The sequence below is a fragment of the Takifugu rubripes genome, chromosome 13 (assembly GCF_901000725.2).
Source record: "Takifugu rubripes chromosome 13, fTakRub1.2, whole genome shotgun sequence".
Lineage (NCBI taxonomy): Eukaryota > Metazoa > Chordata > Actinopteri > Tetraodontiformes > Tetraodontidae > Takifugu > Takifugu rubripes.
The window spans coordinates 18,735,937-18,753,640 of NC_042297.1; the positions used below are offsets into that span (position 1 = coordinate 18,735,937).

The following is a 17,704-nucleotide window of genomic DNA, read 5'->3' on the forward strand; positions in this document are numbered from 1 at the left end:
ACAAGAAAAACTCTCTATATTCATTGAATGTAACATAAAAGCAAACATGAGTCGCCGTATCTACCACACCAGTAGCATAAATGCTAAAAAAAAGTGCTTTTCTAGCACATATTGTTCACTAAAGAGAGGAGTTAGACATATTTTATTTAGTTCCTTACCCTGTAAAAGGCTGTTGACAGGGGCAGCAGTGCGGCGGCTACAGTATACTCCTCTGAGCTGGAACAGTCCTGTGGGTGAAACAACAGGAGATGAGTGACGACAGGACCGGACACAGCAAGAAACATGGTACATGTAGCGTGCACGTGTTCATCTCAAAGCACAGAGTTCCAACAGAGCGCTTAGACAGGCTGGGACAAAAAAATCTAACACAGGTGGACGCATCCTTTTGATATATAAAGCATGTTGTTACATAAATGCTGCTGATACGCTGAGAGGGGATGTAGGTTAAATCATGACGGGAAACCTGATGATGCGCCTTTTGGCTTATGGTTGGCGACCTTTACAACACGGCGGTGCAGACGTATAATCTTGGATGAACACCAGGGCGGCGATATTATCTGAGGCGGTCACATAAAGACACTCTGTCGTCTTCAATTTCACAGTGGTGCGTTGAAAAATTTGCCCTGCCAAAACCACCCAATTATTGTGACATATGCTTTCAATAGCCTTATATAATGCAAGCGTTGGGGGGGGGGGGGGGACGTGTTACTGCCTTCAATTTATTGGTAATTTTATGTTTTGCATTCTTGAGCAGGACTTTGAGACTCTTTGAAAGTAACTGCACACAATTCAAACCTTTCGGCAATAAAAAGCTGAGGCCGTTTACCAAGGAGCCGCAACAAACCAGAAATTTGTTACTCAATCTCACGATGACCACAAAAGGTCTGTGTCTTTGTATTTGGGGCCTTTTCATGTCAAAGGAGCAACATTCGATGGTGGTTTCAAAACAAATGATTAACAGCACATTAAGAGGCTTAAGGAAGGGGTCCTTTAGGGTCCTTTTCTGGCATAGCTCACAGAGACGGGCAAAAACAGAAGAAAAAAAGTTGAACTCAAAAGTACTTAGCAGGAAATTGGTACTTATCTGTGGGAAGCTTTTGGGCTTTATCGGCGCGTCTTTGTAAATGGCCAGAGGAAACTTCAGTGCAGAGCATGGACCAATTACTGGACTGTTTGTGACCGAGCGGCACACAAAATGTTCCTCTAGGACTAAAACAATGCCTGACACATTTATTTTTTAGGACAACATTTGGTTTTAAAGATGCCTTTTTTTAATGGCAGAGTAAAACTAAAATGATGTAACGTACAACTATAGGGAAGAATGCCGCAATTCCTGATGGCAGCCTGTAATTGGGAACTCTGTTACTGCCACGAGGGGAGAAAATATAAAACACCAGTTTCACACATGAAAGTCTGACCCCCTGTCAACTAAGCAACATAGTTCCTGTTTTATTTGTCCCTAATTTTTCCCTTTGCATTTACTTGGGCAGCAGTAAAACGTTTGAACAGTCCCAAAGTAAAGTTTACTGGCACCCATAACAATGCAGCAGGTCATCGGAGTTTCCTGGACCCAAGTCAAAACAGAACAAGACGTGGAAATGCATCGAAGTCACTAAAAAACTAGTGGAGAAAACACCACCGGACAAACAAAGAGAAGCAAATGAGAGGCGCTCGGGATTGGTTCAGACTGGCAGCTCTCACAAAAACACAACTTATTATCTCCTAAAAACCTTTGCCCCAGTCCCCCACAGACAGACAGCAAGGGAGAGCTTAAAATAAATGAGGGTCGATGCACATTTTCAGAGATAAGAAGTGGAATCAGAACAGGTCTGAGATAAAATTAGGGAGGAATCGCTGCAAACCAACGCTGCCAAAGGTGAGATTTTAGTAAGTATTGTTAACAAAATCAACAACGTGCCAGACTAGAGCAAATGCCATGTAACATTAGCGAGTGATGAGATTGTTTCACCTCCTCACATTTCTGTTTATATCAACCTGCTTTCTTCCTTCTTTCTAACGTCTCCCCCATCATTTCACATACATTATAGCTGCGATGACTAAGGCAGCTACTCTGTGTCAGACACGCATCCAGGGAGCCACAAACAAGAATTCTGTGTATGTGACAAAAACAGAGGATGTGAAGAAACAGCGGCTTCCTGTGCGTTTCAGCTTGAATATTTTTCACGGGAAAAGCTGCAAGGTGACTGCAAGGGGCTGTTTTTGAGTCATTTATAGCTAGCGACATTTAAAACATGCTAAACAATAATGAAGCCAAAGATTTGAAAGATTAATTATGGAGGGAATGCACATTAGATGCCATAAAGAAAATGATAAACTATTTATTTTATTTATTTACCCACACATAAGGATGGCCAGTAAGATGGGAATAACGCGACCCCACCATGTGACCCTTTATATCAATGCTGTGGCAGAAAGAGGCCATGTTCTCACTGCAAGAGACTAAAATATGATGTAAAATATGCAAACATGGCATGTAGTCATCTTCCTACAGTAAAGGAAATGTTCAAAGTGATTAAATGGAGGCCGACAACATTTTTCCCCCCGCACAGGGGTCAAAGGCCACAGATACAGTTGATAGTTAAAACAGCTAATTAACTGAAATTTCACGCAGAAGAGTCATTCTGCAAATGGTTCTGGGCGCTCTCCACACCAGAGGGCCAAGCTGAGGATCCTACAGTGTTCCTGGACTCCATGCCACTGGAGGAGGGTCCTATCTACCCCCCGCACTAATCCCCTCTCACAGTAAACTGCCATTGAGTGTGTGTTTTTGAGCAGCATCATGAGGCCCTGGGCCATGAGAGAGCAGAGCACAGAGGGCTCATAATCCTATCGTACAGGAAATGGTTGGGATGCCAGGATACATCCACAGCACGAATTATTCCCCCACATGGCTTGCACAACATTTACTTGCAGAGCCTGGAACACACGCACAGGGAAATACTGAGTGCAATTAATTCAAATAGGCTAATGACATTCTTGTGTGATTCATGGTGAAACAGCTCCGATAAGAAGTGCAACAGATGCCTGAGCAGGAAAAAGCCATCGCTGTAACTAATCAACACGGCATTCCTGAGAGTGTATCAAGGCTAATTTGCGCTGCACCGGGAAATGTGAGTAAAATAAAAAAGTGGCGACGGGGGACGGTAAAACTATTACCTATGGATTTCCGTCTTGAATATCACATCCTACAGCTGTGTTCCCCTGCGAACCTTTCAACTCTGACTGTAAGCAGAAAACAGTCCTGTCAGGCTGGAGCTGACAGTCACACCATAAAACGGGCCTCACAGTGATGAGGTCATCAACCATCAATATGTCACATCAACGTTTATGCCAGAAATCCTAATCAGGCAGAATTCTGTTACTGCACATACTGAACATTTTTTATCGTGCAGTCACTCTGGCTCTTATACAGACACACAGACGTGAGGACACACACGCAGAGCATATTAATAGCGTGCTGAAATAATTAATTTAAAGAAATATTAAGCAATCCGTGGCAACTTACTAAATACGAGAACCAAGAGCACATAAAATGACATCGTGTGTTCCGGTCCGACACAGATGGAGGGACGTAATGACTTGCGATTATTTATAGGAAAAGGAAAAAGAATCGCTGGAATCTTAAGCCACTCCATAAAAACTGCACTCTGTAAGGACTGCTAAAAAATATTCAATTCTCTGTGAGAGGCTGATTCAGGGCAGTAAAACGTGAGGAACTACCAATAAAAAAGCCTCACCAGCTATTTATGAGTTGCACAGAAACACATCCCTTACTCGCTTTCACGAGTAGTTGTGGAATGAAGGCACGAGGCAGAGATGGGAAACAGGTTTGCCATGAATGTAAATATATTAGTGTTTAGTTGTGACTGGTTTAGACAACACTTAAATTTGCTTTAATAGGTTCGAGTGACCTTTGAGCAACTGATAGTACAGCGTGTAGCCTTGACCCCATGGGGACCTTTGAACACACCCTTCAACATGTTCCATTCACAATGTATCTTCGCTGAAACCCTGACCTTTGACCCCAAAAAAATTCAACCGCCTCATCCTTGAATTCGAGCAAATGTTTTTGCCGGGGCTAAAGTGTTTGTGCAGCATAATGTGGCATGAACTAAGATTCAGGTCAGATTTCCCCTTTAGAAGGAGCTAATGTAATTAAGCAAAACGCTTAATAAAGGCTTCAAGAGCCAGCTTTACCGGCAGATAAAATCATGGAAATACTATTTTTCACCCTAAGCAAAACCACAGATATCATTTTGAATGAAAACTGATCATTTAGCAGAGGTAATGATGTATGATGCAATATTCCCGAGTGTTGCATTGTGAACAGATGGCGGTGTGCATGTTGGTTTTTCCCTGTAGATTTATTTTGCAGGCATTCCCCCACAATTTAGTGTTTAGTGTCCTGAGAATAAAGATTATTTTAAAATATACGTATTTCTTTACTTTGCGTGTTCAGTGGGATTTCCAAGATTTCACAGTGGAATTCATGTAAAATAAAATAGCAAATATTTGACCATGTGACCTAAAGTTCACACCTAAGGTTCACAGGAAAAACAAGTCTTCAGGTTTTAATTATTAACAATGTATTACACTGTATTAAGTACTGTAACAAGCTTTTAGGCAGGTATGAAAAAAAATGCTGTAAACTAAGAATACTTTCCAAAATGGAAGTGTTTTTTTTTGTGACCACCTTTTGCCTTCAAGACAGCATCAATTTCCCTCCAATTGCAGGACTGCAGCCCCAGACCTGTGAGGAACCTCCACCATGCACTGTGGCCTGCAGATACTCATTATTGTACCTTTCTCCAGCCCTTCTACAAACTGCCTTCTGCTGCAGCCAAATACTCCAAATTTAGTCTCTTCAGCCCCGACCACCTGCTGCCATTTTTACAGTTCTTATGTTTTCATTCATAGTTGAGTCGATCGGCCTTGATTCCATGTCGGAGGGATTTCTTTTTGGCTACAACTCTTCTCTGAAGACCACTTATGGCCAGTAGATGGTTGTACCTGCTGGTCTCTGCCGGTTCTGATGGCACTGCTGCACATCTTCTGATTTCAAAAGGCAATAAGTTTGGTGTGTTTCTCATCTGCTGCACAAAAGAGCCTGAACTGTACGTCTGCTTGGAAATATCTGCCCAGGAGAAACCTTGCTGTTATGCTATAAACATAGGAGGTAGCTCTGTCTGTTGGGGACTGGGCTGAGAAACGGAGGGTTCTCAGCTCAGGTCTCGATAAAGACAAGCGAGGGAAGGTGCTCAGGTAGCAGGGGGAGGTGCAATGAACTGCTGAGGTACCACTGAGCAAGGTACCGAACCCCCAAAAAAGATTTGACTGTACTCATTCAAACTGTGTGTTTCGCCCCGTCAGGATTGTAACTCATACATTCCATCTTTTTTTGTGACGGAGGCTTGTGTGCATCTCTATCTCCTTCTCCGTCAGTCGTCTTCTTTCCCAATTTAAAACTCAAAAGGAAGACGCTCAGCTTGGATGTGATTCAACTTTTTTGGGGGCCGGAATGGTCACACGCAAGGTGCACTATAAAATCACGTAATGCTGTATGACATAAGCCATAAACAAGAATAAAAAAGGTTCACTATAGATACTTGCGAACTACAGAACAAGGACTACCGGCTTGATAAAACACAGAACAGGTACAGGTGGCAACTGTAGACTCACCTGGAGGGCACAGTTCATCATTCGAATGATGTAGTCAAACTGTTGGTGGTCCATTATGATGCGGTTCTGTTGGACGTGGAGACTCAGCTCCTCGGTGAGACAGTGCCGAGCCGCTTTACCCTTCAGTGCACGCAGTGCAGCCGGCAGCGTCTGTCGAGAAGGACAAACACATTAATGAACTGATCCAAATGAGGACCTTCAGGTATTTGTGGCAGAATTGGAATCAGTCTTAGAATGGTTCAAGACAGAAACTTAATTTACAAGCTTGTTTTGGTGACATACAGAGACTCGGGTTGAACTTATATAACATCTATATTAAGCCAGTGGGATATATAAAGCATTGCCTAGAAGCATTCTAACAGAAACACAATGGCTGGATAAAGGCTACGACCTCCTGTATATTTGGTCACAAAAAAGGAAACTAGATGAAAAATATCTTTGTAGGACAAAAAAAATGTTTTTAGAAACAAACACAAGCGATAACAGAGGGAATTGTTGGACTTCAGCCCCTTTTTATTTGAGTGACAAGGAAATTGCCACATTAAGTTTCTCTACCTATAAAGTCAGTTAATGGGATCGACGGCCTCTAATAATCAAAACCAATAAAAAAACAACACACAAACAAAGCAACATGGATCACCTTTTCAGTCTCCAGAGTCTTGTTGTCAAAGATGAAGGAAATGCAATTACGCACGACCTCCAGCCTACGTGCGCTGTTGAAAACTGAGCCACTTTTACCCATAATGGACACTGTGACAAAAGACAGAATAAAAGAGTCACGAGTGAAGAGTAAAACATATTCAAGTCCAGATGTTACATTTCTTTCAGCGCCGTCCCAAATTAACATGTTTAAAGCCACAGATGAGCTCATTTGGCTCCGGGCCGTACCAACGGGTGGCCCAGCAGGTACGACACACTTCTTCTCAGGACGTGTGCAAACAGGTGTGCTGCTGTGCTTGGCCACACCCTCCAGCACCATTTTCTCCACCTTTTCCTCATCCAGGTGGGGAAAGGGCACTTGGTGGACTCGCAGGTGTGATCCCTCTGACGGCCGAGGCACTTTCTGGAAAGCCATGTGTGGATTTGGGTTCTCCTACAAGAAACATGCCAGAGAACCACGTGCATCATTAAATGTGTTCCACAGATGTATGTGCAGTAAACACACAGCAAGACATTCTTGGATCGTGCTATTTGACAACTGGTACCTATGCTAAGACAACAGATGAGATGACCATCTGCTCCAACTCTTACATTTCTGTACAGCTGCTCAGAAAGTTCTCTGATGCGTTTCTGCAGCTTGGCCGGACTTTCCTCTTCTTCTTTAAAATTGTCAACATCTAAGGCCACCAGCTAGAAAACCATAGACAAAAAAACAGCAGTAATATGTTACAATCAATGGGTTAGGTGGTTGAACTCATCGATAATCACGCTCTTGACAGTTAGAATGACGGCTCATGCAGTATCCGGGCAGCGGGATTAACTACAGAAAAAGTGGTGCGTCGTGGTTCTGTACCTCATCAAAGAGATCACAGGCTCGGTAAGGTGGACCTCTCTCTGAGACAAAGCCGGCGAAGGCCATGCCGTCCAAAACCTTGGTCAGGAAGTCGTTCTCAACGAGGCCCCTTTGGCCAAGGAAGGCAGTCTGCATAATGTCAGAATCAGATGGACAGTTAGTCCCCCGCGCAGATGGGAGCGTTGTAATCTCCTTCGTTTGGACGTACGATAGAATGAAAAATAAGCAGCGTGATCGGATCCATTTTTAGAACAAGCTTGCAAAACCTCACAAACAAATTTCAGCGAGGGGCTTGAGATCAACATCTTTTGCTGCTGAAATAGTGGATGCAAAATGGGGAACAAATCTAGCTAAAAATGCCTGCATGCAAATGAGTTTAATTGACTTCATGCATACTTATGTGTGCATGTGGGTTGGAGAGATAAAACAGTTCAGCTAAGCCTTTCCCACTCAGACTTTCCAGGCGAATAAGCAGAGTTTGTTTATAATGTGATCCATGTGGGGTACTTTAAGGGTGATGTGCTAAGAGGTTACCACGGAGACATCACAGACACGAACAAACAAAATCCCCGGCGCAAAACAAAAATGTAAACCTAATGTGTTTCATATGGCTCATTGCAGGGCATTGCCCAAGGTTACGGGATTGTGTCCGGTGCTTGCGTAAACACGAGAGCATCCCAGAAGAGTGAGGGTGCACATTTAAAAACCGATACGCACGCTCTATACGACCCTGGATTATCTGCCAGGGATTTTTGATTCAAGAGATCAAGTAACAAGAAAATTCCCAGAAGACAAAAAAAAGGAATAAAAATCAGGAAAGTCCAGATATTTGAGGCCAACCTTGTGAAAGTGAATTACAGGTTCAGAATGGATGCGGATAAGCTGCAGGCAGGATCTATAGCCCTGGAAGAGTTGTGCAAACAGCCTAAGAAAGACGGCTCTGACTTCCTTGTCCTGTAACACACAGACATACAATATTGTACACATGTTTAGGACTTCTGTACATTTTGGGGGGTAAAAAAGAGGACACATTGGCTAATAATACAAGTGAGTCTTACTCACCAACAACTTGAGGTTGGACGGTGCAGTGCGAGGAGGAGGGAACGCATTGTCTGCTATCTCCAGATCAGGGTGCAGAACCTGCAAAGAATATGTTTATGCAAAGTTTAATAGCTTTTCCAGCGGCGTTAGCAACCATTTCCAGTTACTGAAGTAACCAGCTAAGATGTCTGACCATTAAAGTTAAACCCCTTTATTAGTCACTCCGCAAGAATAGAAAAACAAAGCCCTTGTGTGTTGCGTGCCGTGCGGGAAAAGTAAAATGATGCTGACGGAAAAAGGATCTTTATTAAAACTGCAATGCAAATCACGCCAGAAGCTCTCTTACTGTATGGTTACATTACAACTTTCAAATTACGCTGACAAAAAATAGAATAATTTGGTTCAATCATGCTGTGACACACAGCTGTCAACAATGATAATACCTGAACAGGTCAATTAGCAATTCATTAATGATAAATGAGGGACTCCTGCCTATTGAATAAATCCAAGTTCCTGAAATTATTGGGGAACTAAAAAAACTGCTTGGATGAAGTGCTTGTTTATTAGAATATGTGGGGGATTCTATTATATATTTCTAAACGGAAGCTGCTGCTCTTTAGTCACGGCCCACTTCCTGCTGTAACGTAGCCTACTGTGCTGCACCAGGCTGAGCTCTTATGCTGGAATAATGTGGTCAGATATGTTTATGTTTATGTTTTAGTGGAAGAGCTAAATGTAAAGTCGCTGCATCAGGGTGACAAGTTTTACATTTGCTCTCTCATTCTGGGACTTGTTCCAATGTGTCTGTTTACTGTCGGCCCCTTTATCTCGCCTTTCTGGAGCTGTCACTGCTGTATTTCCAAAATACGACAGAAAATCCTCAGCCCTGACTTTCTTGATTACAGATATGATAAGTGTTCGAGTGCTTAAACAATCGTCAACATTTGACACTTGAGACGTGAACCGAGATTTTAGCTTTCAAAACAAATCACGGCGTGTCAGGGCCCATCTCGATGGAGCTAATTTTTTTTGCACGTGTGATTTATTTCTCCCCTTTTTTTCCCCTGCTGCAAAATGTAGGGCGAGTTCCGTTTTGCAGTTTTCTTCAAGACCAAAAAACCTGTGCAATTAATACATGAAACCACTGCAGTGCAAGTTAGGAAGGAAAACAAACTGTCTGTCATTCTAATTTAATATCAAGTCAACATTTATTGAACGCCAAACTAAAACAACATGCAGGCTTAGCTTCCTACAAATACACAGATTCCTACCAGTCACTGTGGTACCTGCTCCTGCTCCGCTTGGCTAAGCGCCATTAACTGGGATGGTTGTTGGCCACGTTCAGCTGTAAACATGCCCTAGTGCGGTGTACTGTTAGATGGCCCCATGTGGGGCAGGCACATGTTTTATGTGTGTGAAACTATCTGAGCATGGATACAGTGTGTTGATCTAAAGACAATAAAAGCAGAGCCAGTAGCACATTCCACTCCACTGAATGTCTATAGTACAGATGTCCAGCAGGCAAAGATATGCGCTCTTTGATCTGCCACTGCTACGGTTTTCTGTTTTTGTAACTCTGCAAACCGTCACCCGTCACGTTGAGCTCTTCAACTCAATCAGCACGTCTTTGCAATCCACCGGTCAGAGATCAATCACGTTCAATTCTAAGCAAGATGTCGGGCTTGATCAAGGAAGATGTTAGCCTTCGCAACTTCAAAGGACCGTTTGAGAGTTAAGACGTGGTTTTAAGGTTGAGGTTAGAATTGGGTTTAGGTTAGGGTCAGGTTCTGAGTTCAGGTAAGGAGGTTAGTTGGGATGGTTAGGGTAAGGGGCTGGGAAATGTATGTCTCTGAAAGTCCTCACAAAGATAGAAGTACAAGGATGGGTGTGTGTGTGTGTGTGTGTGTGTGTGTGCATTTACCATGGACAACACGACTTGTGTTTGGTGCAGGACAGGCTCGGGGAGCATGGACAAGTGGATACACTCGGGAATCTTTATTGTTCCTCCATCCAGGTCAGCGATAATAACATCCAACTAGTGAATAAAACCGAACATGTAAATCTCAAGGTTGAGGCGACGCCACAGTGCGTGAGCAAGTTTAACACAAATGAGTGAGTTTGAGCCCGTGGCAACACTGATATGTGACGTGTGATTAACCAGTTACAGCATTCAAAAGCCCAAACCCTGCATGTAAACACACATGCCCGAGACATTTTCACTCACCAGCTCCAGAATTTCATTTTGGAACTTGGAGTGAACGCCGATGATGAAGGGGGTGGGCGAGCTCAACACCTCAAGCAGCCGTGAAGGCAGGATTGGGATGTATGGGTAACTACGTGTTCAAGAAGAAACGGACAGTAAATGCACAGTACAGCAGAGGCAATTTCTCTAAGAATGCAAGAAGCAAAGCTTCCCCCAAAATGTCAAAAATTAAATGGTCAAATTTTCACCGATGTGTTAATATTTCATCGACTACAAATGAATCCCTTTTTGATTGACAGCTGGTTTGGCATATACTGCATCATTTGAACACTTCAACATTTCCTTGTTTGATCTCAGTATCGTTAGTAGGATCGATAATCCCATGACATTCTGTGATGGTGCTGGCGTCGAAGGCCCTCTCACCTGTATTTAAGGGGAAACATGAGGGCCTCCAAGGCTCGACACGCCTCCCCGAGCCTCTGATAACTGCTGGAGTGGAACAAAATCTTGTGTTCGGTCAGAACCGCACAAAACAAGCTCAGAACATTTTGGATGCCTGGAATGAGAAGAAATGTTTGTTGGAATGTGACTGCAGAGCTTTTGCAGATCAATCATGGGTTAAAATAAAAAATTAGAGATGTCCTATATTACTGACCTATGTTGGCATTAAAATGTAATGTTAAAGTATCGGTATTGGTTTTTCCTTTTTAATGATACAAAGTTTTATGCAACCCTGTAGTATTACTGTTTATATACTGCATACATAGTGGTACTTCTGTACTGGTTAACTTCTACGGTTATTTTTAGGTCCAACAACCCCTATTAAAGGAAGATAACTCAGATCTCTCTCTCTCTCCAAGTGCCTGCTTTTGCTATAGTGATTACTTTCACATTTAAAATACCACAGCTGTAGAATTCTGACTGACAACAGTAACTAAATGTGAAGGTTTGCTGTTATTTAGAACTGGATTTTTGTGGTGATATGCCAATTATAATAGAAGCAGGAGAAAAAGACAATCAAGTTTTGGAGAGCGCAAGCCCTGATGATTGATCCTGATTGGATTAAACTGCTAAAGTAAGCTATGTTTAGATATCATGCAGACTCAAACTGAAGAATCTGATTAAATAAACTGTTTATTTTCCACAGATTTGTCCGTATGGATAAATGAGATGACAGCACAGATGAGGCTGACTTACATAAGATTAGCAAAGCAACAATTTCAAATGGAATCTTTCGCTGGAAAATCTGGGACATCAAAATGGAAATAGTCAGTTGCCTGGTTTTTGGGTAAATGTGGATAGAAAGAAAGTGAAAGCATAAAAGGAAGAAAGCGGTGGAGGTTAGAACTTTTCTGCGTGCTGCAGACCATTTCTTGAAAAGCTCATTTGAAATAAGAGACACTTGGGCTCCGACTCGCTCAGAGCTCAATCTATGCACAACTAAATAATCAATATAGAGTTAAAAATATGATTTTTACAGCTCTTCCACTTGCAAGGCTTGATTATTACATTTCTCCCTCAAACACATTGCATTAGCATAGCATCACAAATACAAGTGTCAAAGGTCTGATGTAACATCAGATCAAAATCAGTCCATTCAGATACGCTGAAAACTATTCACAGCTTCCTGATCCAGTTCATGTTTTAAGAAAGCAAATGTCGCCACAGCCAAACTGGAACTGAAGTCTATAGTAAACAAGCACATAAGCAACAATAGGAAGTAGTATGCTCTTATACAGTATAAATAATATCAAATGCTGATGTGACAATCGGGAAGAATTCTAAGATTACAGTTCCTGCTATTGTCTCCTATCAAGCAACTGACGGACCCATTCATCACACACTTGAGTGATAAAGAGAGGAACCCGGGCAGACAAATATCCGCACCACTGGGGGTGCTGGCTCTGGACGGTTGGTGCACGTCAATGATAAACAGGAAACATAACCAGAACATCAACAAAATCTGTCAACCCAGATGGACTTGGTTGGTACGAGCGCGGGTGCTGACAAACGCTATCTTGGGAACTTTTCTATAAAAAGTCTCCTTCCACTTTCATTTTTCCACCTCAGAATCAGGTGTTCATGTTGGTGTTCTGGAAACAGCGAGCGTGTTTCCAAGCCCTGAATAGTGACACCACCATTTCTGGAAGGAGACAATGGTAACAAACAACAAACACAAGGCTGTTGATGGCTGGCTTTATCTCACCCAAGGGGGGGATGTACTTCCTGCGTGGGGTGACATGCAGACATTCCTGCGTCGTGACGTGTGCGACCTGACAGCGAAGAATGTCACAGGATCTGCCGGCCTCTAAAGCTCCTGGACAAGCCTCATATGGACATATGAGGCTGGCCTAACAAGTGGAAACACTCCGCTTGCTTGCTTTCTGCTTATGTTTCACTGATAAGATGACTGGTGATATTTACTTTCCTGTCAGTACGTAAAGAACATTTAAGAGTGGTAGAATGATTAACTCAGTCAACGCTTAACCGTTCACCACTTTCACTATGTATGCTGCCTCTCTTGAGGGTTTAGTTCCAAATGTTCCTTCATACATTGATCATTTCACACAAAGAAAACCGTCCAGTGCTGCCGGATCATGTGGGATAACCTGCTCCTTTACAAAGGGTGAGACCTTTTTAAATAATGCGTACCCTCAACCGAGTCGTGCCCTTATTTAACACCAGTCGTCTGTCAGTCGAGAATTTCTTAGTTCAATGTTGAAAATTACAGTAAAGCGGTTTAAAAATATTTCAAATATTGAGCACATGTCTGTTAAAACACATTTTTTTGGATTTGTGACCCTGAGGCTGTGATGAGGGGAAGAACGCTGCATAATGTACTGATTAGGAGGCTTATGAAGGCTCACCGTCCTTTGCTGGGTAATAATCATGTCCAGTTTGTTTTGTTTGGTGCGTTCCAATGACTCCTTCATAACCTGATCACACGTGCGTTGAGCTTGCATTTGTCCTCTATGTGCACGATCGGCACTTTATCCATGAAAACAGGAGGCTGATGCAAAGGCACTCAGAAAATAAATTCCACTCTGTTTTGAAGTGCATTCTTTCAATCAAATGGGACTAAGTGAGGGCCAACTTTCCGGATCAGATTTCAGGTAAATGTCATTTAGTTTTACTCAGAAAAATTAAGTGCTAACTGAATGTAAAACTCATCTGAAGTCTGAATGCTGTAGACTGCATATCTTCATGTGCTCCTTCAAGCCCTGATAAGTAAAAAAAACACCACGAATGTGCTTCAGAACACTAAAGAAGCGCGAGTTCTGTTGATGTGACGACCTGGGGCAGGAAACAATGCTCTGTGAATAAATTCTTTAACAGGAAGTTAACAAATAAGCGACACAACACAGACTCACAAATAAGTCATGGTCCTTAAGTGTGCGGACTCACCCAGCTGCTGGAAGAGCAGAGCGACGCTTTTGCACGTGACGGGCAAAGTGTTGTTGAGAGGCGTCTGGATGAGCTGCCTGTCTCCTGCTCCCAGGCTGAACAGCTTCTGTCAAGAAAGCAAAGCCACTTACAGACAAGCTCGTAAACATTTTAAGGTCATCTTGCCTGAAGGGGAAAAACATCAAAAAAGGCCTCCACTAAGATTTCCCTGCTGCAGAAACTATAAAGGTGTTTGAGTGAACAAGACAAATCTCCTTTACCTGCTCTTGAAACACAGACTTTCTCTCTTACAAGCGCATTATTTTAGACTCCTTACATTTAAAAAATATTCAATGTCTGCCTGTTGTTGGAATACACACAACAGAGGCGTGACGTGACAGCTTGCCTACGTACTGTTTGATAAATGAGTCAGTTCCATGGTTGGGGTGATGCCTAAAGGCACGTCTGAGGTCTAAAGCAGCTGTGTCTCATTGGAATAAGGGTCAAAGGCCTTTTAGAACAAAAGGTTAGAACAGATTTGTTTTTGACTGAGGATTTCCTGATCTGACTGTCCACCAGCCAGTCTGTTTGGGTCTGAGCATCTGATGTGAGGCTACCAAAAAGAGGTCAGGGTCTGTGCCAGTCTTTCAATCTAGACTGAGCTGTTTCACATGTTTAACATGAATCATTTCAGTTATAGTGGGGTCGAGAACACACCTGAGATCCACCAATAACAGGAACCTGGAATGTGAAGAGGTTGGCCACCAGACCCTCCAATGGAAAAGGCAGGTTATCAATGTACACTGCGTAGATGAGTCCCAAGCACCCCTGGAATGAAAAAAAAGTGAAATAGTGGTTTTACACACGCAGTCAAGGCAGATAAATTGCTAACAGACAGCAGCTGTACGACTAATGACGTTTAATATTATGCTGATTTTGAGTCTGGATATCTGGAACACATCAGACACGCTTGTGCGTCACATCTACTGTGTGCCCATGATTTATGGCCTACATCTTGGCCAGTAGAGATCAGAGCTGCAAGATGAAAACAATGATATGAAACAAGACAGGGAATGCTATTTAATCAAGATTTGATCACACGGCACATTATTACCCGGAATATTTCAGGATAATCCAGCCTGGACACGAGAATAAGACTTTTCGGTGCAAACACTTGAGCTGGCTGGATCAGGCCGTTCTCCTCCGACTCCTCGTCTTCATCCCCATCAGCCTCGATGCTTTTTGATCCCTGAAACAATAAAATCGAGGTACTTTCAGTTCAAGAGTTCAACGTGGTATCGTGGACTAGATCTTTAACGGCACTGCAGGGCTGAGACCCTGCGAGTGATTCACTTCAAATTACAACACGTGCCTCAATTTCCTGGACATTCACTTTAACTTCCATTAAATTTCCAGATTCCATCACATTTTCATTTTAGGGGAGTGCGATAATATTGCACTGAGTTATAATAACACAGAGTTGATTATATTTCATCATAGATAAAAATAACCAAGAAAATATTATGGGAGATGAAGTTATCACATTTTTTTTTTATCAACAGGTCCCCAGAAATGGTAAAAATACCTCCTTTGTGTCCAGAAACACATTTACGGATGTTTAATCTATTATTTTTTGATTCCTAGTCTGACCCCATTTAGTGCAGCTGTTCATCCCACCGGACTCACTGGACACTTAGCTTGAATTGTGATGGTTAATAAAAGATCTCGCCTGTAAATAGACAATCAGTGACGGGGTACCTCAGAGAATTAAAATATGGTTGGATGATAAATGCGGTGTCCCTCCTCAGAAACACTGATAACCAAAGTGGGAAGTTATTATGCTGAACCAAAAACACTGACTCAATAGTCTTTCGTGTGAAACACCTGTCTTTAAGAAGTGAATAGACTTGTCTTGATTTCCTTTTTTATTAATGGAACACATACACTAAAACCCGTTGTTGTGCACTGTGTCAATCATTTCTGGCATTTTGAGTCTGCAATTCTTAGGCTGTTAGTTCCAGATTGCAAATACGAGACATAAACTGTGTTGAGGGCTTATTTCAGGCATGATGTACTGTTATAGTACAATAAAACAACACATAAACATGTACAATAAGAAATGTATAGTTTGCGGTTCAAGCCGTTTCCTGTACACTCAGTCATCCCAGACTATAAAACCAGTCTTGATATAAAAATATAACTCACAACATGCCTGATAAACAAGCAATCTGGTTTCTATCGGGGATCCAGGAACCCCAGAGCATGGCTAACCCTTGCTCATTCCTAACTAAAGCCCCTTAGCACAAACTGGTATATTTTCTCCAAGCAGTGAAAACATGCCATAAGTGTTTTGGTGTCTCGGGACCCTGCAGCATTAAATTAAAATATCCCATTCAGATGGGAGTCCCATCTCACCATTATTGTAAGGATTTTGTACAATTATTAGACAAAACACATTCCTCCATGCTTGCTGTCTAAACTCTGCCTGTAATCCATCTGACAAGACAAGGATGTCAGTCTAGAGAGCAAAGATTGTTTAAACAACCTCACGTTTCTCCACTGAATCCTGGAATGTGTGCTTATTTTATGAGGATATAACACCTGGATGAAGCCAAATATAGGCTACCTATAATAATGATCTGGGTTGGGGTGGTGTTGTGCTTTAGGGCTCTATTCAATTAAAAGGGCTCACTCTTCACAGCATGTTTTGGACAAGGTATCCATCCGCGTGCCTTGGTCAAAAGCTTTTGGCATAGATATCCATACAAGTCAGTTTATGAGGATTAGATATAGTTTATGTACTGGTTCCAGAAGGTGAGGGCTGTAGTAAGTAAACATGAACCTCCAGTCAATAATCTCTCACGTGCTTCTAGGACCTAAATGACTAGAAATAGACCAAAAGAGTGCTTTATGTTCAGTTACGTTTGTCCTTTGATAAGACAACGTGCCCTAAACCCTTCTCTGTCGCACGCTTCAGAGCCCACAGAGAAGTATTTGTATCATTATGGCTCAATGGTGCATTACTCAAGTAACAGGGAAAAGATGCTCGGCAACAGTTCTCAGCCCACGGCCGGTTGTTCTCATAGACTATTGCCTATTGCATTTAAAGGGGGGACTGTTTGACTGATCTCAGCAGAATGTTCCTGCATGTGGGACTGCATGTGAAGTCAGAGGGCAGAAGGACACGAGTCATTTATGGCCTCTAAGTTCTGCACAGTGAAATGATTATTTGGCTATTTGGCAAAGGGAGACGTTAACAAAACAATTCAAGAATGGAAATGAGCTTTTCCAAAGAAATCTGTAATTAATAATTTATGGGGTTTCTGAACATGTGTCTCATAACCACACATCTATGATCGCACGTGAAAAGCATCAGAGGAGAACGCAGGTCCATCCTGCCCTCGTTAATGGAATCCTCCATCCAGCTCACATTTGATTTAATATTTATTGACTTTGGCGGTTACGCAAAAACCGGCGTGTCTGTCCGTCTGACTGCAAGTATAGACCTTAAACAAGATCAAAGCCAAGGCTTTGTTCATAACGCAACCTACTATGATAAGTAACCAATTACTATTGCTATATGTACGCTAAACGCACACTCCGAGCATCTCTGGTCGAGAGAGCACCGATACTGTGAATAAAATGGAATAGACAATGAGACAGCCAACACAGACACTTCCAGCTTATTTTAATCATGTGGGACACGTGAAAACGTGATCTTAATACTGGTCATGAGAAAGCTCTCATTCCTGCCCTGAGGTTCCACGGCGCTCAAGTTTGCTCAGAAACCCAGTAAAGCACTGTTAGGCCTTCAGGCAGAAATAACACCTTTCTTGAGATCATTTTCGCGTGTCTTTCTAATG

The 17,704-nt window shown here is 42.4% G+C and overlaps 1 protein-coding gene across 3 annotated transcripts in view; it reads right to left on the minus strand.

Moving 5' to 3' along the window:
- sbf2 (SET binding factor 2) overlaps window positions 1–17,704 on the minus strand; it is a 59,154-nt gene that overhangs the window by 21,482 nt on the left and 19,968 nt on the right. For 2 of the 3 annotated variants that reach the window (XM_011610242.2, XM_011610244.2), the window contains exons 4-17: window positions 14,956–15,090; window positions 14,559–14,669; window positions 13,863–13,968; window positions 10,881–11,013; window positions 10,479–10,587; window positions 10,176–10,289; window positions 8,276–8,353; window positions 8,054–8,167; window positions 7,214–7,342; window positions 6,952–7,050; window positions 6,589–6,793; window positions 6,341–6,450; window positions 5,701–5,850; window positions 159–227 (exon numbers count right to left, since the gene is read on the minus strand). In XM_011610242.2, coding sequence (XP_011608544.1) covers window positions 159–227; window positions 5,701–5,850; window positions 6,341–6,450; window positions 6,589–6,793; window positions 6,952–7,050; window positions 7,214–7,342; window positions 8,054–8,167; window positions 8,276–8,353; window positions 10,176–10,289; window positions 10,479–10,587; window positions 10,881–11,013; window positions 13,863–13,968; window positions 14,559–14,669; window positions 14,956–15,090 — 1,662 coding nt within the window. The remainder of the gene's footprint in view (window positions 1–158; window positions 228–5,700; window positions 5,851–6,340; window positions 6,451–6,588; window positions 6,794–6,951; window positions 7,051–7,213; window positions 7,343–8,053; window positions 8,168–8,275; window positions 8,354–10,175; window positions 10,290–10,478; window positions 10,588–10,880; window positions 11,014–13,862; window positions 13,969–14,558; window positions 14,670–14,955; window positions 15,091–17,704) is intronic. The other variant, XM_011610243.2, reaches the window with a different exon arrangement.